Source organism: Pristiophorus japonicus, chromosome 6 (assembly GCF_044704955.1).
Source record: "Pristiophorus japonicus isolate sPriJap1 chromosome 6, sPriJap1.hap1, whole genome shotgun sequence".
NCBI lineage: Eukaryota > Metazoa > Chordata > Chondrichthyes > Pristiophoridae > Pristiophorus > Pristiophorus japonicus.
This window is the reverse complement of record NC_091982.1, coordinates 170,881,681-170,903,090: the sequence shown is the minus strand read 5'-3', so window position 1 is coordinate 170,903,090 and position 21,410 is coordinate 170,881,681. Positions and strand designations below refer to the sequence as shown.

Sequence of the window (21,410 nt, the reverse complement as noted above, 5' to 3'; positions counted from 1 at the left end):
AAGAGTAAACATAGAAATATAGAAAGTAGGTGCAGGAGTAGGCCATTTGGCCCTTCGAGGCTGCACCACCATTCAATATGATCATGGCTGATCATGCAACTTCAATACCCCATTCCTGCTTTCTCTCCATACCACTTGATCCCTTTAGCCGTAAGGGCCACACCTAACTCCCTTTTGAATGTATCTAACGAACTGGCCTCAACAACTTTCTGTGGTAGAGAATTCCACAGGTTCAAAATTCTCTGAGTAAAGAAGTTTCTCCTCATCTTGGTCCTAAATGGCTTACCCCTTATCCTTAGACTGTGACCCCTGGTTCTGGACTTCCGCAACATCGGGAACATTCTTCTTGCATCTAACCTGTCCAATCCCACCATAATTTTATATGTTTCTATGAGATCCCCTCTCATTCTTCTAAATTCCAGTGAATATAAGCCTTGTCGATCCAGTCTTTCTTTAAATGTCAGTCCTGCCATCCCGGGAATCAGCCTGCTGAACCTTCGCTGCACTCCCTCAATAGCAAGAATGTCCTTCCTCAGATTAGGAGACCAAAACTGCACACAATACTCAAGATGTGGTCTCACCAAGGCCCTGTAAAACTGTAGTAAGATCTCCCTGCTCCTATATTCAAATCCCCTCGCTATGAAGGCCAGCATGCCATTTGCTTTCTTTACTGCCTGCTGTACCTGCATGCCTACCTTCAAATGACTGATGTTCCATGACACCCAGGTCTCGTTGCACCTCCCCTTTTACTAATCTGTCACCATTCAGATAATAATCTGCCTTCCTGTTTTTGCCACCAAAGTGGATAACCTCGCATTTATCCACATTGGGCAAATGCATGGCAGATGCAGTATATTCACCTAACATGTCCAAGTCGCCCTGCAACCTCCTAGCATCCTTCTCGCAGCCCGCACTGCCACCCAGCTTAGTGTCATCTGCAAACTTGGAGATATTACATTCAATTCCTTTATCTAAATCATTAATGTATATTATAAATAGCTGGGGTCCCAGCACTGAACCCTGCAGCACCCCACTAGTCACTGAACCCTGCGGCACCCCACTAGTCACTGCCTGCCATTCTGAAAAGGATCAGTTTATTCCCACTGTGTGTCTGCCAACCAGTTCTCTATCCATGTCAATACATTACCCCCAATACCATGTGCTTTAATTTTGCACACTAATCTCATGTGTGGGACCTTGTCAAAAGCCTTTTGAAAGTCCAAATACACCACATCCACTGGTTCTCCCTTAGCCACTCTACTAGTTACATAGAAACATAGAAAATAGGTGCAGGAGTAGGCCATTTGGCCGTTTGAGCCTAAAACAATGAATGTCAGGAGTGGGATTCGAACCCACGCCTCCAGAGGAGACTGTGACCTGAACGCAGCACCTTAGACCGCTCGGCCATCCTGACAAAAAATTCTTGAAGATTTGTCAAGCATGATTTCCCTTTCATAAATCCATGCTGACATGGACCGATCCTGTCACTGCTTTCCAAATGCACTGCTATTACATTTTTAATAATTGATTCCAGCATTTTCCTCACCACCGATGTCAGGCTAACTGGTCGATAATTCCCTGTTTTCTCTCTCCCTCCTTTTTTAAAAAGTGGGGTTACATTAGCTACCCTCCAATCCATAGGAACTGATCCAGAGTCCTTGGAATGTTGGAAAATGACCACCAATGCATCCACTATTTCTAGAGCCACTTCCTTAAGCACTCTGGGATGCAGACTATCAGGCCCTGGGGATTTATCAGCCTTCAGTCCCTTCAATTTCCCTAATACCATTTCCTGACTAATAAGGAATCCCTCAGTTCCCTCTTGTCGCTAGACCCTCGGTCTCTTAATATTTTTGGGAGGTTATTCGTGTCTTCCTTAGTGGAGACAGAACCAAAGTATTTGTTCAATTGGTCTGCCATTTCCTTGTTCCCCATTATGAATTCCCCTGATTCTGACTGATTAGTCTTCACTAATCTTTTTCTCTTCACATATCTGTAGAAGCTTTTGCAGTCAGTTTTTATGTTCCCTGCAAGCTTACTCTCATACTCTATTTCCCCCCTCCTAATTAAACCCTTAGTCCTCCTCTGCTGAATTCTAAATTTCTCCCAGTCCTCAGGTTTGCTGCTTTTTCTGGCCAATTTATATGCCTCTTCCTTGGATTCAACACTTTCCCTAATTTTCTTTGATAGCCATGGTTGAGCCACCTTCCGTTTTTATTCTTACTCCACACAGGCATGTACAATTGTAGTTCATCCATATGATATTTAAATGGCTGCCATTGCCTTTCCACCATCAACCCTTTAAGTATCCTTCTCCAGTCTAGCCTAGCTAATTCACGTCTCATACCATCAAAGTTTCCTTTCTTTAAGTTCAGGACCCTAGTCTCTGAATTAACTGTGTCACTCTCCATCTTAATGAAGAATTCTACCATATTATGGTCACTCTTCCCCAAGGGGCCCCGCATGACCAGATTGCTAATTAATCCTCTCTCATTACACATCACCCAGTCTAGGATGGCCTGCTCATTAGTTGGTTCCTCGACATATTGGTCTAGAAAACCATCCCTTATACACTCCAGGAAATCCTCCTCCACATTATTGCTACCAGTTTGGTTAGCCCAATAAATATGCAGATTAAAGTCACCCATAATAACTGCTGTACCCTTATTGCACGCATCCCTAATTTACTGTTTGATGCCATCCCCAACCTCCCTACTACTGTTTGGTGATCTGTACACAACTCCCACTAATGTTTTCTGCCCTTTGGTGTTTCGCAGCTCTACCCATATAGATTCCACATCTTCCACGCTCATGTTCTTCCTTACTATTGCGTTCATCTCCTCTTTAACCAGATAAGAGCTCCCTGGGTTGGGGACAATATATTAGCGAGGATAGTGGATTGGCTAACTAACATAAAGCAGAGAGTCGGGATAAATGGGTCATTTTCAGGTTGGCAAAGTGTAACGGGCGGGGTGCCACAGGGATCAGTGCTGGGGCTTCAATTATTTACAATTTATATTAATGACTTGGATGAAGGGACCAAGTGTAATCTAGTCAAATTTGCTGATGATACAAATATAGGTGGGAAAGTAAGCTGTGAGGAGGACACAAATAATTTACAGAGATAGAGATAGGCTAAGTGAGTGAACAAAAAATTGGCAGATGGAGTATAATGTGGGAAAATGTGAGATTACCCACTTTGGTAGGAAAAATAAAAAAGCTAATTATTATTCAAATGGGGAGAGATTACAAAATGTAGGTCCTTGTACATGAAACACAAGAAGTTAGCATGCAGGTACAGCAAGTAAATAGGAAAGCAAATAGAATGTTGGCCTTTATTGCAAGAGGAAGTCCTGCTATAACTGTACAGAGCATTGTTAAGACCACACCTGGAGTACTGCATACAGTTTTGGTCTCCTTATTTAAGGAAGGATATACTTGCACTGAAGGCAGTTCAGAGAAGTTTCACGAAGTTGATTTCTGAGATGGAGGGGTTGTTATATGAAGAAAAGTTGAGCAGGTTGGGCCTATACTCATTGGAGTTTAGAAGACTGAGAGATGATCTTATTGAAACATATAAGATTCTGAGGGGGCTTAACAAGGTAGATGCAGAGAGGATGTTTCTCCTCGTGGGGGGATCTAGAACTAAGGGGCATAGTTTCAGAATAAGGCGTCGCCCATTTAAAACGGAAATGAGGAGGATTTTCTTCTCTCAGAGGGTCGTGAATCTTTGGAATTCTCTACCTCCGAGAGCTGTGGAGCTTGGGTCATTGAATATATTTAAGGTGGAAATAGACAGATTTTTGAAAGATAAGGGAGTCAGGGGTTATGGGGAGTGGGCATGGAAGTGGAGTTGAGTCCATGATCTTATTGAATGGTGGAGCAGGCTCGGGGGCCAAATGGCCTACTCCTGCTACTATTTCTTATATTCTTATGAATGGGCTGTTTCTGTGCTGTAAATACTATGTAATACTATGTAATAATTGATCTGCTATAATATTGCTCACAGATAACCAGGACAGGGCAGAGCAGAAATTTAGAGAAAAAAAATCTCTGGTCAGTCAGGAAGCAATAGTAGAATCTGCTGGAAGATACCATGGTGTAAAATGTGCACCTGCTGAGCACCAACCATCACTATCCCATTTGAAGCAGGTATCAGTGTAGATGTAGTTTTTTTTGGTTAGTCAGGTGTCTGACATGGAAACCCACCACCATACTGAAGAGTCTCCAAACCAAGCTGCTGAGAAACTCACACAGGTATAGTTTCTATTTCCCTGACATGAAGTGCACAGGCTCTTTCCCCATTGGTGCATGCTCTTTTTACCAAATTTGAGGAACTTAGATGGAGGTTGCTACAGCCAAACCACAAGAACCCTCAATTATGAGTAGGAGTAAAGTAGACACTAATAAACTGAAACCAGTTTCCTGCTGCTTCTTCAACTAGAAATAATCTTTCTTGGGCTTGGTGTTGGAACAGCAGTATATTTCTGGAATTACTTTCTTCCAGACATGCTACACTATAAAGATACTCACCAGTATCTTCTGCATAACTGATGTCATGCAGCAACTGATGTATGCATTGCAAGGACAGGTGGCAACACCAGTGGTGATCTCAGTAATGTAGGCCATAGTACAGTAGAGTCACATCTCATGAACGCTCTCACTGCCACTATATAGGCTTTAAGGTCCTAACTGTAAAATGCTCGTCATGTTTGGCTTCAACTTAGTGAACCATTAAGAAGGAGTTTCAAGATGTACTTGATGGCCATTACTCTATGTTGACACAGAAGGATCCAGTGACAGGAATGGTGAAAAGCAATGGTGACCTTCACTGCCATTGGTACCACATGGTAAATGGCTTGCTATACCTCCGGGGTATTGTTCATCAGTTAGCACACCTCAGTCACATTCTCCTTGGTGAGTCTGTGCCTCCTCATGCACTACTTTTCCATCCATATTCCATTTCCAAATATATTCCTGGTCAATATTTATCCCTCAACCAACATTACTAAAAGCAGATTATCTAGACATTATTGTATTGTTGGTTGTGGGATCTAGCTGTGCACAAATTGGCTGTGACATTACAAGTGATTAAACTTCAAAAGGCCTTCATTGGCTGTGAGGTGCTATGGGAAATACTGAGGTCATGAAAGGTGCTATATAAATGCAAGTCTCTCTTTATTCATGCTCAGTTAGCTGATGCTTGTAGGTGACCTCCTATCAAACATTATATTGTCTGTCAGGATAATATTTTTTTTTCCTTTTTATGATCATCCCTCATTCATGAAGAAAGGAAAGGGGGTACATAATGCAATGGAATGCTCAGATTCACTGAATATTAATGTCTTCAATCTTGTCTCAGGTAATGCATGTTAATGGCGGCAACCCATCCTTTATCTTTACAAGAAAATATATTACTCAGTAATTCACACATGTGGAAGCAACATTGACCTGCTAATGAATGTAAACTCCCTGTCTATAGGAACATATCTATGTACCTAAGTCTAAAGAACAACTGATTGGAAAGACCAAGGGTTAGAGACATCCCTCCCCACCACCACCAGGTGTCAGCAGTATTGCTGCTGGTGTTGGAACTGCTCAAATCACATAGCTTACTAGTGCAGGGAAAATGTCAGCCTCCACTAACAAGTGAACCCTTCTAACTCTCACCAACGACCACTTGGCATAGTTAGCAAATTACTGAGTCTGCCGCAGAGGATCGAGCTGATTCTAATCTCCCATCTCTCAGTACTTTGTCCTGAAGCAAACTCAACACCAAATAAGACTCTGTTTATCTATCTATCCCTCCACCATCACCAGCCATGAGTTGATAATACATTTATTGTTCTTAGACTAGAAACAAAAAGTTGATGTGTGCAATCTATGCTTGTGTTTTCCAGTATTCCATTTGTTGGTAGAGTGTGGAGCAGAATTGTTTGCCAGAGCTGATATCATCACTAACGCTACTGCAGGAGATCAGGTCCTGTTCCCTTTAGAGCACCAAGGCGGAGACGATCAGTATGACGTAACATTTAAATTGAGATTTCCATTAGCCTTTAAGATTTTAGCATGGAAATCCAATAATCCGGGGAAGCTGCACATCGTGCACCCACTGTATGAACACCGAGCTGAAATCTACAGATATTTGGTGGTGCTGTAAGACGTACAGGTTAATGACACTGGGGAATATGAAATACAAATTGACTACTATGGGACAGAACTGAAAAACCATGATCAAAGTACTTTCACGATGCAAGTATTTGGTAAGTGTTCAATACTGGAACTTCTGCTAACTTGGAGGATTGCAGTAGCATTGTAACATTTACAAAATGTGTTTTTTTTCATTGAAGCCTGAAAGGACTCACTGTGTAACTTGTATTTGATCAATTTTTCAAAGTTCCTGCATTAAGTAAAGAACTTGCTACAAACCTGGTATCAGTAGTACAGGATATACATTTTGCATCAACTTATCATTTGCAATGCACTTAAAAGAACTAGTTTAATCAGTAATGCCCCTATGAATTCACTGATCCATTGATTCCTGCACAAACCAGTTTTGTAAATTTTCATCTCTCTTGCAAAACTAGCAAATGTTGACATAGCCATCAAACAACCTTGAATAACGGCCTAAGACATGGGAAAACAAAATGTGAGTATTTTTCCACCAACAAATTTCTCACATTTATGGTTAGTTGATAGTTTCCCTAAGCATAATGAAACCTGTAATCATGAATAATCAACCCACACAACCCTCGGTCACATAACCCTTGGGTTTACCAAGTCACCATGCTGAAACCACACCTTGTCCAAGAAGTGGCACTGAGGGTGGCATTATAGACTTATTGGCTGAGAGCAAAGCAAGTTCCTCGTGGGGAGGATTACTTTAGCATTCCAGCTATCCCCATTCCAAACAGAGAATAGGTAAATGTTACACGATTTGCAGTCACTGTTTTTGGACAGACTGGGTTATGTGTAACAGTTTGTACATAAACTAAAGACTTGACATTCAGAAACATCTTGAATTCAACTGTTGAACTTTATACAATCTGTATTGCTCACAACCTGATTAACTGCCATTGCTCATATTGCATTTTATAGAATGTACCATCAGAACATGGCTAATTACAGGAAATTGGAAAAATACTTTCCTTCATTCTCTGCAGCAGAAGAATTCCTTGGGTCAGAACATTATCAATATTAATGATCATATAGTATCAGTAATTTTTGATTGAGGAAAATTGTACAAAAAAGAGACAGGACTGTGTGTGAGGGAATGCATCAGACAATACTAAAGCTGGATGCAGTAAATCATCATCATCATAGGCAGTCCTTCGAAACGAGAATGACTTGCTTCCACGCCAAAAAAGGATGAGTTCACAGTGTTTGAATGAAGGTTCTAATATTCCAGATTCCGAACTACATCCTGAAGAGTGGAAGATGCCTGTGCGTGGATTTTTTTTAACGTGTGATGGCCGTTACACACCAGCCACCACACGGGCTTGACAGAGCTAGGTCTATATAACCACATAGGTCTATATAACCAGTATAAGTAACCACATTGGATGGGTAACCATTTAGCTACAATCTTTCCCAAAACTGCTGTTTGAACATTACCTGAGTTGCTATTTGCCAATGTCATGTCTTACCATTTGGATCTTTCCTCACTCACTGGAACAATTTAATCACTGGGAATTCCCTCTGGGAATCTCGCGATCGGCTGCTGTAAGTTTACCAGGAGTTCGGTGGAACCCACCGTTTACGTGTGTAAACGGAGTTTCTGCCAAAGATACGGCTGTGGAGTGGGATAAGTCCCAAGGAAATTTCCACTGTAGGTGACAATCCTAATGGTATGCCACCAAGAAATCCATTGTCTCCTGCAAAATGCATTGACTGGGTGCATTTGCGAACTACAAAAAGAAAGCATCAGTTAATATCAGGACCTCTATTCTATTGGAACTGCAGCTGTAAAATTAATCCGTCTAAAACAAAAAACAACAAGGAGAGACTTGCATTTGTGTCGTGGTTTATCAAATCTCTCAGAAATGTCCCACAAGGCAACATATAGATCGAATTATTCTAAAGTGCAATAACTATGTTATGTTTATTGATTATCATCTGTGTATTTCAGAACCAGTTTCTCAACCTGTGACAGAGATTCTTGGTAACTGTGTGAGTGCACCAAATATCACTTTGAGCTGCTCTGTCGTCAAAGGAACAAATGTCATGATTCACTGGGAAAGATTGTCCTTGTCTGGAGTTATCAGTGAGACATATGATGGGACAGTGCTTGTGATAGACTGTGTTACTGAACAGGAGCAGCATGCGTACAGGTGCATAGCAGAAAACCCAGTCAGTAATGCAAGCAGCAACCGAGTGACTGCCGACCTACATAACTGGACCAATCCCAAAGGTGAGAAATTAGAGAAATGATCTAAACTACAACGGTACAACGGCAACTCTACTTATAATTTTCCTTCTGGTTAGTGTAGGGGGTTTTTGCTCTGCCCAATTACGGGGGTCTTTGGTGGTTGTTAGTGTATTGGGCCTCTCTGTCCCTTCTAGGGACGGTCCAGCAGCTTATGGCTCGCTGACCACTAAACTGGCAGTTTCAAAGTGCCCTAGCACCCCTATCTGGTTCTAACCTCAGAATTTTGGTGGATTATGAGCTTTCACAAGGGAAAACAAAACACTCAGAGACAAGTGGTCCTTGGAACAAAAAAAATGGGTAAGTCCAATTTATTAACCACGGTAAGTTTCCAACAAGGTCAAACATCATCAAAACACATATCTGACACACACATTTATAAACTATGAAAATCTATGGGAAGAAACGGACACAACGAAAACCTTACACAATTTTTATCTTTACAAGACATTTCTAACACCACCCCCACCCCACTTTTTACCTGACTGACCGAGGCTGACAGTTGGGAAAAGAAACACCAGGATAATACTTACGATCCCTTTTGACAGTTTTTTTTTAGCCTTAGGATGGTTGGTTTATGGAGTAGCTGGAGTGAATGTTGCTTCTCCCAGTTACTTCGGTCTCCAGTTCTTCAGCTGGTTGGCCTCAGAGCGTTGTTTGGTGTGCGGCTCGGCTTCTTGAGACGATGTTGGGCCTCTCGGTAGTTGGGTTGTATATTCTGCACACAAGTCGAGTCCAGGGCCCGTTCGATTGTAGGTTTCCCAGCCGGTAACAGTCCGTCTCCATTCTTTCTCGGTTTCTGTCTGTCTGTGACTGCTACTGCTCCTCGACTCCTTCTCCTACTGCTGCAGCTGCTTCTCCCTCTCGGTGGTTCCGTAGGTCCTATATTTGTATCCAATTTAGTTCTGGCCTTTTCGCACCCAAACTCAGTTGGTGGTCCATTGTGTAAGTTTGAGCGGGGAGATAGCTTTGAATATTTAATCAGAAGATGTCACAGGTACAGGTAGGTGTGAGGAAAGGGGTATTGTTTCAGTGCACATTGGTGCCTCAAAGTCTGCTGGTCCATTGTAACAGTCCTGAAAGTCAATTGGCTTGGGCCTGCCCTTTGATGGGCCATCACCGCAGTGATCTCGGGACTATTGTCCACTGTCCATATTAATTAGGTAGATGATGGTCCACATTCATAATTTGATTCGGGGTGAGTCATATTTTCGAACTGGGCCAGGTAGTCCCCATTGGTTGAGGATTGCCCCGCTTCAGGCCCGACTCAATCCCTGATTGGCCTGCCAGAATGCACTTTTCCCCCATTGGCCAGTGCCTCTGTCTTGCTTGTGAGCCAGACTCCACACTGTATCCGCCCACACGTTTCCCAGCCTGCCTGGTCTGAGGATTTTACTTGGCCAAAAATGTTCATTTAAAATGTATAGGACAATCCCATCTTAGTTTTCTTGTCCTTGGGGTGTTCCAATAAAATGCGGCCGTGGATTTTCGAACCTCACACTCCCCCATCTTGACACACCCGGATATAGACGGAATGTGTCAAAAGGTTTGCAAGGAAATCCTAGAGCTCTCCAAGTGTCAGCCATCCCCATAATTACTCTAAACTATAGATCCGCATAAACCAATGTGCACAAACCAATATTTCTATCCATAATTTGTGCACTACCCATGCTCCTTTACAGGTAAACTACAAACAAGGTACCATTTTTGCTTTTAGTTACGTAGAGTTAAGTACATAATTATAGCACATCATGTCGCGTGTTCCTTGCGTTCCTTGAAAGATTTTCCCGCCATCACAGCATATCGAACAGATGTATTTACACTGTACAAATGTATATCTGTGATAAGTAAATCCGTATTGTGTTCTGTCATGGATAGTTTTAACAGCTTACATAGTTGACAGTGTCAGTCATTTTCCAGGTACGGGCTTTCGTGGTGCTATGGTAAACCACCTGGAAATAAAATGACATTCTTGTGTGTTCGACTGGGCTGTCCTTCTGTTGTTTCTGGAATATTTTAAGATAACCCCGTGCTATTCGGGCTCTTTTGGATCGGCAGGCATTGATGATGAGACATAGGATGATGACCAGTTGTACAATCACCAGTGTGTGGGAGGCCATGCGAGGCCAAACCGGGATATCTACTCTCGTACCCCATTCCCACCACGCTGGTGACTGTATGTCCGCAATTTCGAGGGCTATGTCTTTGGTCTTTTGCTGTAGGGTGTAATAATGTTTTTGGCGGAGATCCACTGCCTTCAACAGGGTGGTGAGTTTCTCAGGTAGTAAGGGTATGGAGTACCCAAAATGGGCAACATAGTTCTGCAGATCACTCGCGTTATACTGTACCGTGAGGTGGACCGTGGAGGGTTCTGGAATTGGGATGATCCCTTCCTGGGCCACTTGAACTTCTGCCCTAGGTTTAAAGCAAAAACTGCTGTCCGGAATATCACACCACTTACTCGGGCCGTGTCTATACCGGTGGGCAGCAGTGGCGACACAATACGTCCCACCACCTACATATGCTATCTGTGGAGGTACATGGCCAGGTGCCATCACCTCCATCGTGCAATTTATAGGTTCTGCCCCAGCAGTGCTAAACCCGCACTGTGGCCTCCCGAAGGTGTTCAAGTGCTGGGGACACAGGATGACCTGTGCTCTCCGGCTACGGCAGCCAGATAGGTCTGTACCCCTCATTGCGCGCTTCCACACAATGACATAGGGTGGGACCGTTGCGAAATGGACGTGTACCCCCCCGCGAATGACTCCAATGTTTTCCACATGGTACAGGGACGCTGGCTTGGTGGATGGCCCCATCACTGGCATTCACACAACTACACCCATAATAGTGTGGTTGGATTTCCCACATTCAACGGGGACAGGATAGGCTTCCGACGCCACGCGGAGTTGGCAGGGACTGAGGGTGCTGCTATATGGGTGTAGTGCCTCCAGGTGCTGGTTGCTGATCCAGGAGGGGACCCGACCTTGCCTAAGGTCTTCCAAATTGCTCCGTCCCTCTCCCAGCAACCAGGTCCGATAGAGTACACACACCTCGTTCTGTGCAGCCTGATCCGAGGCCAGCCGGTGCTCCTTGATCAAGGTGTCTATTGTCCGGGCGTGAGCCTCTAGCTGGGCAATAATTTCTTTCAGATGCACAGTCATAGCCACCCCCTAGGATGCCCTAGGATTATTCCCTTTCCCTAGGATGCTGCGCTGCTGTGACTTTAACCCATTGATCTGTCGGGCCAGCTGCACATCATCCAGGCTGTTCATGCCGGATGCCCCAGTGTTAAATCCAGTGAAAACGTCATTCATGACCCTCCTGCGTTGTCGGCCCCGCTCGGTTGTATCTTCTTGTCTATACAGGTCCGCCACATTGACATCCCCAAAGTCCAGCTCGTAGAAGCTCCTGAACATTACCCTAGAGCTTGGTACAACAACTCGGTTTCTCTGAGGCAGAAAACAGGAAGGCGAACTTCTGTCAGGTTTAGAATTACTGAAGCAACAGCATAATGTACTCCCTGGTATACTAACTTATCTGTCGGTACTAACACTAACCCATTCCCAGGTCCCCTAGTGGTGGGCGGACATCCATAACTGTCAATGGGCTTGGGCGTGGGCAGGGGTTTCTTCACCTGAGCCAGCAGCTTGGTGGCATTGACTGCTACCCGGAAGCGAGGGAGCAAACAGTCTTCCCTGCTGCGATCCCATTCCATCCCCTTCCTTCCACCATCTGGCAAAGGCAATGGACAAACCCGCTCGGTACACCTGGGCCGACCCCCATAGGCATGTATAGATCCCCTGATCATAGGCCCACCATTTCTCCCAACACACAGTGACCCCACCCCCCCCTGGTGACCCCGTGATCGTTCGGTAGGTGCCATTGCTCAGACGTTCCCAGTCTGAGCTGCTGTCCTCGACGTCCGCGCTCAGTTTCCTGAGCCACCACCAGCGTCCCAAAGGTATGTCCCCAACACACGTTAAACACACTCTCCTTCCCTCTGTCACCCTAACCCGGGACGTGGCCATCTCGATTTCGGAGCAAGGGATGGAGGCCTCCCCGTTAGTAAAACTCTCGTGGCTTGAATACTGGGTGGAATTCGAACCCAACCACCCAGGCCATCTCCCCTTGTGGAAGTAGGTGGCCTAGCCTTCTGCCTCCATGATCCCTTCTCCCGTGGTCACGATTGGCGCTCTGCCCCCGGAGCACCCGTATGTCAAAGACATCTCGATGTCGAGTTTCTGTCCGGTGCAGGTCCTCAGGTAGGTAAATAACATCGCGACGGTCCGGAGCATCTTCTGGAACACAAGATTGAACACAGTCTTGCCTGAGACTTCTTCAGGCTCGACTGGAGTAACATCACAAAATAAAAACACCATCCCCTCACTTTAAAATCTCCTAAACTATATTCAGAACACCGGGCTATATACAATGCCACCCGTCTCCGATACTGACTTGGCTTTGTCGGCCATCTTGCTGACCTTGCCCCAGGAGCTGGACTGCCCCCTTTTGTAGGGCTTGCAGGAGGACTTCTTTTAAATGTCCTGCTTCCATTTCTGTGAGCCCTTCGGTGTCTGGGATCTTTCCCTGGTCTTTCGGTGGTATCCCTTTTACTGCACAGAGTCCACCACTCTTGTGCTTCTTTTCACGTTTGACTCTGGGACGGGCGGGAAGGTATACAGGGGACCAAGGCATTCTAGGCTGCCCCACTCTGGAACTACGCCTAACCAGGGGCGCGGAGTCCCATGTTACGGGCTGCACCCCTTGGTCCTCCCACTGGTCTATCCCTTCATCTATCTGCCGTGTCATTATACTGCACAGGACTCCCTTCTCCTGTGCTAAGTCCCTTTCCTGCCTATCAGGCTGTGCCACTTCACTCTGCTGTGTGATGGTTTTACTGTGGCAATGCACTATTCCGGGTTGTGGGGCTTCAGGGCCGGGGTTGACCTCTGTTACAGCCTCCACATCCATCGGAATGTCCTCTGCCTCCCGTGAGGTTTCTTTACCTGGGGGAGCCTTCCTTTTTCCTGCGCTAGTAGGATCGAACCGCTTGCATTGGTTTATGTGGTACCACTTTACCCGGCGGGGTAATTGGACCGCATAAACCATAGGGCTTGCCTTGTCCACTATACTGTGGGGCCCCATGTACAGTGGTTCGAACACCCCCACCCTGGTGAAGCTGCGTACCATGACCTGGTCGCCTATTTCCCAGTCGTGGTGGCTACAGGGTTCCAGCAGCAGCTTGTTACTAAAGTGCTGTCTTCACATGTTGGTGGCTGCCTGCCAGTGAATCTGCTGAAGCTGTTCCAGCAGATTCCTAGCAAAGCGGTCTCGGTTAGCTTCCTGAAGCTGTACTTCGGTGAGACCCGGCACCAATGTGTGTACTGGGGTCCTCATGGGTCTCCCAGTCATCAGCTCATGGGGTGAATACCCTGTGTTTTTTGACTGACTGGCCCAGATCCCCATAAGGACCAGTGGCAAGACCTCTACCCATCTGTTGGGTGAATTCCCTATCTCCTTACGGAGCCTTTCCTTGATGGTGCGGTTGAGACGCTCTACAGGGCCTGAGGACTGGGGGTTGTACGCCACATGCCACCATGCTGTAATCCCCAGTACCTTTAAGGTGGCCTGCAAACAGTAGTAGTGATGTTGGGGAGGGCATCAAACAGGAAATTAGGAGTGCATGCAATAAAGGTGCAGCAGTTATCATGGGTGACTTTAATATGCATATAGATTGGGCTAACCAAACTGGAAGCAATACGGTGGAGGAGGATTTCCTGGAGTGCATAAGGGATGGTTTTCTCGACCAATATGTCGAGGAACCAACTAGGGGGGCAGGCCATCTTAGACTGGGTGTTATGTAATGAGAGAGGATTAATTAGCAATCTCGTTGTGCAAGGCCCCTTGGGGAAGAGTGACCATAATATGGTGGAATTCTACATTAGGACGGAGAATGATACAGTTAATTCAGAGACCATGGTCCAGAACTTAAAAAAGGGTAACTTTGAAGGTATGAGGCGTGAATTGGCTAGGATAGATTGGCGAATGATACTTAAGGGGTTGACAGTGGATGGGCAATGGCAGACATTTAGAGATCGCATGGATAACCTACAACAATTGTGCATCCCTATCTGGCGTAAAAATAAAAAAGGGAAGGTGACTCAACCGTGGCTATCAAGGGAAATCAGGGATAGTATTAAAGCCAAGGAAGTGGCATACAAATTGGCCAGAAATAGCAGAGAACCCAGGGACTGGGAGAAATTTAGAACTCAGCAGAGGAGGACAAAGGGTTTGATTAGGGCAGGGAAAATAGAGTACGAGAGGAAGCTTGCAGGGAACATTAAGACGGACTACAAAAGCTTCTATAGATATGTAAAGAGAAAAAGGTTAGTAAAGTCAAACGTAGGTCCCCTGCAGTCAGAATCAGGGGAAGTCATAACGGGGAACAAAGAAATGGCAGACCAATTGAACAAGTACTTTGATTCGGTATTCACTAAGGAGGACATAAACAACCTTCCGGATATAAAAGGGGTCAGAGGGTCTAGTAAGAAGGAGGAACTGAGGGAAATCCTTATTAGTCGGGAAATTGTGTTGGGGAAATTGATGGGATTGAAGGCCGATAAATCCCCAGGGTCTGATGATCTGCATCCCAGAGTACTTAAGGAGGTGGCCTTGGAAACAGCGGATGCATTGACAGTCATTTTCCAACATTCCATAGACTCTGGATCAGTTCCTGTGGAATGGAGGGTAGCCAATGTAACCCCACTTTTTAAAAAAGGAGGGAGAGAGAAAACAGGGAATTATAGACCAGTCAGCCTGACATCGGTAGTGGGTAAAATGATGGAATCAATTATTAAGGATGTCATAGCAGCGCATTTGGAAAGAGGTGACATGATAGGTCCAAGTCAGCATGAATTTGTGAAAGGGAAATCATGCTTGACAAATCTTCTGGAATTTTTTGAGGATGTTTCCAGTAGAGTGGACAACAGAGAACCAATTGATGTGGTATATTTGGACTTTCAGAAGGCTTTCGACAAGGTCCCACACAAGAGATTAATGTGCAAAGTTAAAGCACATGGGATTGGGGGTAGTGTGCTGACGTGGATTGAGAACTGGTTGGCAGACAGGAAGCAAAGAGTAGGAGTAAATGGGTACTTTTCAGAATGGCAGGCAGTGACTAGTGGGGTACTGTAAGGTTCTGTGCTGGGGCCCGAGCTGTTTACATTGTACATTAATGATTTAGATGAGGGGATTAAATGTAGTTTCTCCAAATGTGCGGATGACACTAAGTTTGGTGGCAGTGTGATCTGTGAGGAGGATGCTATTAGGTTGCAGAGTGACTTGGATAGGTTAGGTGAGTGGGCAAATTCATGGCAGATGAAGTATAATGTGGATAAATGTGAGGTTATCCACTTTGGTGGTAAAAACAGAGAGACAGACTATTATCTGAATGGTGACAGATTAGGAAAAGGGGAGGTGCAACGTGACCTGGGTGCCATGGTACATCAGTCATTGAAGGTTGACATGCAGGTACAGCTGGCGGTTGAGAAAGCAAATGGCATGTTGGCCTTCATAGCTAGGGGATTTGAGTACAGGAGCAGGGAGGTGTTACTACAGTTGTACAGGGCCTTGGTGAGGCCACACCTGGAGTATTGTGTACAGTTTTGGTCTCCTAACTTGAGGAAGGACATTCTTGCTATTGAGGGAGTGCAGCAAAGGTTCACCAGACTGATTCCCGGGATGGCGGGATTGACATATCAAGAAAGACTGGATCAAGACTGGGCTTGTATTCACTGGAGTTGAGAAGAATGAGAGGGGAACTCATAGAAACGTTTAAAATTCTGACGGGTTTAGACAGGATAGATGCAGGAAGAATGTTCCCAATGTTGGGGAAGTCTAGAACCAGAGGTCACAGTCTAAGGATAAGAGGTAAGCCATTTCGGACCGAGATGAGGAGAAACTTCTTCACTCAGAGCGTGGTGAACCTGTGGAATTCTCTACCACAGAAAGTTATTGAGGCCAATTCACTAAATATATTCAAAAAGGAGTTAGATGTAGTCCTTACTACAAGGGAGATCAAGGGGTATGGCGAGAAAGCAGGAATGGGGTACTGAAGTTGCATGTTCAGCCATAAACTCATTGAATGGTGGTGCAGGCTCGAAGGGCCGAATGGCCTGCTCCTCCACCTATTTTCTATGTTTCTATGTTTCCCTGGTCGGACTCCACAAACTGCGGCAGACCCCACCTTGAGAACACTTCCCTGACCAGGATCTTGGCCGTCCCCAATGCAGTAGCTGTTTGGCAAGGGAATGCTTCCACCCATTTGGAGAATACATCCACCAACACTAGACAGTACTTGTACCCCCCCCGGGTGGTTGGTAGGGGCCCTATGTAGTCGATTTGGATTGACTGCCATGGTCCCTCTACCCGCCTGATGTGTCCCATGGATGCCTTTCTCTTCTGGGGGTCTGAGTTGTTGGCTGCACACACCAGACAGGCTGTGCAGAAATCACGGATGTCGTTCCGGAGATCTGGCCACCATGCTGCCTGTTCCACTTTCTGCCAGGTGGACTCTGGCCCGGGGTGTCCCGCACCTGGACCCTCATGGGTCAGTTGTAGGAACTCCCGCTGGTGTTGTGCTGGAACCACCCACTTATCCCCTTTAAACAGCATCCGTTCCTTGACGGCTATATCTGCGGCACTGTATGGGCTCTCTGCCTTTCCTCTACTTAGGATGGTTGCTATGGCAGCCTTGTGGACGGGGTCTTGCACCTGAACCGTTCTCAGGTCCGGGGACACTGCTACCCCTGCGCTCCCTTGTTTCCCTGGCTTGTCTCTAGCTGCTGTCACTCTGCCTTTCTCATACGGGTCCCAGAAGCGACCTGTCTTGGCTCCTTCTCTGGCCAACCGCTGTTTACCCTCTGCCCTGGGCTCTGTCTTAGAATGTGTCTTAACCTTGTGGATGTAGACATCCCTATTGTTCCCTAGGGCTGCCACTATCCTTCCTAGCAGGAGTTTGGTTACCAGGGGCTTCCCATCTGTAGATGTGTACCCCCTGCGTGACCAAATAGCCAGATACTCTGTACACGAATTGCAAGTAAACATACTGTCCGAACAAATCGTGTACGGGGTGGGGAATTCCTCGGGGTGTGTCACCGCGTACATCACCACTGACAGTTCAGCCTGCTGGGTGCTCAGGGTGCTGGGGAGTTTAAGCGCCAAGGCTATGCCTGCCTCGGGGTCCCAAACTCCGCAGCCCGTGAGTCTTGTACCTGCGGACACCGAACTGGATCCACCGACGTAGATCTCGCGGCCTGTGGGATATACCCCTGCCCGAAATCCAAAGTCGGTGTCCCAAACCCCTTCTACTGAGCACCTGTGTGGCTCCCCTGCATAAATGAGGTTAGCTGCGAGCCTGGGCTCACAGAGGCCCCTGACCCTGATGGCCATTTGGGAGAGGAGGAGGGTCCAGCGAGTGATCCTGGCACTGCTGACTGTTCCATCCTTTATTCTCCCATCTAACAACATCTGGGTCGGGGTGTGGTGGGTGAGAAGTGTAATAGGGGATACTCCTGTGAAAACCTGTGCTCTTTTCACAGCCCAATGAGTGGCTAACAGATGCCTTTCACAATTGGAGTACCCCTTCTCCACCTCTGCAAGGACTCTAGAGGAGTACACACCAGTCTCAGCTGTCCGTGCCTTTCCTGTAAAAGCACTGCACTCAGACTGTCCCCGCTGGCTGCTACTTCTAAATAGAAATCCTTTCCCCCATCAATAGCCCCCAGTGCAGGTGCCTTCTGCAGGTTCAGTTTCAACTGAAGAAATGCAGCTTGGCAGCCTTGATCCCATTCCCACTCGACCCCTTTGTGTAGGAGCCTGAATAGAGGGGCTGTGGTTGCTGCATAATCTTCTATGAAATCTCTACAGTAGCCTGTGATCCCTAAAAAAGATCTGACTCCGGATACGGTGGTCGGTACCGGGAGTTCCTGCATGGCTTGCCTTCGGGCTTCATCTATACCTCGTTCCCCTGCTCTGAGTGTTGGACCCAGGAATTTTACTTCCTTTAACCCTATCTGGGCCTTCTTGGGGTTGACCTTAAAACCCCCCTCCTTGAGCACAGCCAATAGTTCTGCCAGCAGGGGACCATGCTCTTTACTGTTGTCAGTGAAAAGGAGCAGGTCGTCCACATACTGTACCAACTGTTGCAGCTGGCTGAAGCTCTTTAAACAGTTCGCCATGCACTGGTGGAAGATGCTGGGACTGTTGTGAAATTCCTGAGGGAGGCAGCTCCAAGTATATTGCTGTTCCTTAAAGGTGAAAGCAAACTTTTACTGGTCCTCTCTCCTCACAGGGATAGACCAGAAGCCATTTGAAATATCTAGGACTGTGAAGGTGGTTGCAGACGCAGGGATTTCCCTGATCAGGTCTGCCACTGCTGCCACTGTAAGAGCACAAGTCGGGATGTTTCTGTTGAGCACCCGGTAGTCCACGGTGGCCCTCCACGAGTTGTCCAGTTTTCTGACTGGCCACAGGGGAGAGTTCACATGCGTGGCTATGGGTCTCAACACACCCTGCTCCACCAGTGAGCTCAGTGCCAATTCCAAGTCGGCTTCTGCCTCTCTCGGGAAGTTATACTGCTTCTGAGGTCGGGACATGGGATCCCCATCTATCCTGACCTCTACTCCGTTGACTCTCCCACAGTCGTGTTTGTGGGTGGCGAAGGCTGCGAGACTGGCTCGCACATAGACCCTGTACTCTGCCGGGGTGTCCCTGACCAGAAGCTCTAAGTCATAACCCCCTTTTGCCTACACAGTACACAGAGCCCTTTTGTCTTGTATCCTTTCTATAAGCATGACCTCGTTGTTTGTATCTGGGTCCATTGTTCCCCATAAACAGTGATTTCGCAGATCCACCAGGATCTGGTGGGCTATAATGAAGTCTGCCCCCAATATACCTTTGTTAGCCTGCTCCCACCTTATCAGGACACACTTCCATTTGGTGGTCAGTGCTCCCAACTTAAGGGTCAGTGGGATCGAAAAACACCCTGTTCTTTCGTTCCCCGTGAAGCCGACTAGCTCGTAGGGCACACCGCTGGACAGGGGCGAGGAGGCCGGGTCTTCTGTGTGGACAAGGGTGCTTGAAGCCCCCGTGTCCAACAAGTAAGTTCCCTGGTTCCCCTCCACCTCCATTTTCACCCACGGTCTTCCCACGAGTCATAGTCCAGCAGACACAGGTAGGCAGACTTGGTGGGTGCTAGTCATAGTTCCTGCCGTATGGGAGCTGTGGGGATCTCTCTACCCACCGCTACATTGATTCGGCCGGGACCTGTGAGCAGCTGCCTGAGGGTTTCTACAGCGGTTTCAAACACTCTTGTGGCACCCGCTTTCTCATTACCCGGTTTCATCTCCTGGGTGTTTTTACTTCTTTCATGCGGTAGGGGTTGACCCTGCAGTTGTTGCGGTAGTGGCCAGGCTTACCGCACCCGTAACACCACCCCCCCTTCTATCGGGAGGATGTCCACCCTCCTGATGCCGCTCTCTCTTGGGGGTTTGCTTGGGTTGCACTGCATGCACCCGGCCTTTAATGTTTTCTCTGGCTTCCCCTCTTCCTCCCCATCCCGTCGTCATGTGGCAGCCAGTCTGCCTATCATGATGGCTTCGGTGAGATTGGGGTCTCCCGGGATGAACCAGAGATCTGCCCTTTCCTTGACACTGGGCAGGCTGTTCGCAATTATGGTGCAAAACCATGCTTCCCTTTGTTCCGCTGTAAGGTTGTTTCTGACAAGCAGGCCACCACATGCTGTGTTGTAGACCAGCCATAACCGTTCCACGTATATCTGTGGGGCCTCTCCTGCTAACTGGCGTGTTTTCGCTATCCTTTCAAAGGGACTCCCTTCGTTCCACCCCATGGCCTCTAGCATAGCCCTTTGTAGTGCTGCGAGGGTGCTTTGTCCCCCGCGACAATCTGGGGGAAGGAGCCTGGTAGATCTTACCGTCAATGGAAAAAAGGAGCACTTTAACTGCTTCCGTGTTATCGCTTGTGTTCATGTCCACTGCCTGCGCTATCTCCAGGAAGTGAGCATACAGATCTCCCAGTCTAGTGAGCTTTGGGATATGTGACACCATGGCCTTTAATGCAGCAACTGAATGCGGAATGATAAACTTACTGTCCAGCGGTCCTTGGGGTTGTGCACCTTGTGGGGAACCGTACTTCCTCTGCACAGCCGGGCACATCAGTCCTGCGGCAGACACCACCACTGGCTCCCCCCTTTCCTCAGCCTCAACTGCCTCTGAATTTAAATCTGCAGACTCGACCCTTTCTGTGGGTGTCCCATACCCCTTTGGCTGGACCGGCTCTACCTGGCTGATCCCATGCCCTGTGGGTTTCTTGGGCTGCACCCTCTGATCCTCCGTAAGGCCTGCCGGACACACTACCGGCGCCTCAGGAGGTGGTCGACTGTCCTCTGCCGCCGGATCCTCTTCCACTCCCCAATACCCTGACTCGTTGGTTGCCTCCCTGGACCCCAACAGACAGACTGCCCCCTTTACCTGGGACGGAGCCTGGAGGAGGGATTGGATCCGCTTATGGCAGGGCACATGATCTGCCTTCTCATGGCTTATTTCGGTGTTAACTTTATAGGCTGTGCACAAATCCCTTCATTGGACCTGAAGCTCTTGGATCTGCTGGGCATAAGCTGCACTCTGCTCCCTGTACTTCTGTTCCGTAGCCCGTAACACGGTAACCTGACTCTGCAGGTACTCCTGATTGTTGCGGAACGTTTTCTCTAACTGTGCCCTTCTATTCCTTTCCTCTATTAACTCTTCTGTGACCTTAGTACCCGTGGCCCCCCTGGCCGCTGAGGTGATAACGGCATCCTTTAATTCCTCCTGTAATTTTCCTACCTGGAGGTCTAACTCCCGAACCTGCCGAGTTAAACATATCAGCCAAATTGCCTTTTCTACCCTTTTGTTATGTGTAGGCCTTT

General features: G+C 47.1%; 1 protein-coding gene and 1 non-coding gene across 7 annotated transcripts in view; one reads left to right on the top strand and one right to left on the bottom strand.

Annotated features, from left to right (window-relative positions):
* LOC139265290 (SLAM family member 5-like) overlaps positions 1-21,410 on the top strand; it is an 84,759-nt gene that overhangs the window by 9,219 nt on the left and 54,130 nt on the right. For 5 of the 6 annotated variants that reach the window (XM_070882250.1, XM_070882246.1, XM_070882249.1 and 2 more), the window contains 2 exons: positions 5,901-6,263; positions 8,129-8,410. In XM_070882250.1, coding sequence (XP_070738351.1) covers positions 6,251-6,263; positions 8,129-8,410 — 295 coding nt within the window. In that variant the 5' untranslated portion in view covers positions 5,901-6,250. Of the gene's footprint in view, positions 1-5,289; positions 5,363-5,900; positions 6,264-8,128; positions 8,411-21,410 lie in introns of those variants that run through there. The other variant, XM_070882248.1, reaches the window with a different exon arrangement.
* On the bottom strand, positions 1,332-1,414 carry trnal-cag (transfer RNA leucine (anticodon CAG)). Its single transcript has one exon. It is a non-coding gene; the product is annotated as a tRNA-Leu (tRNA).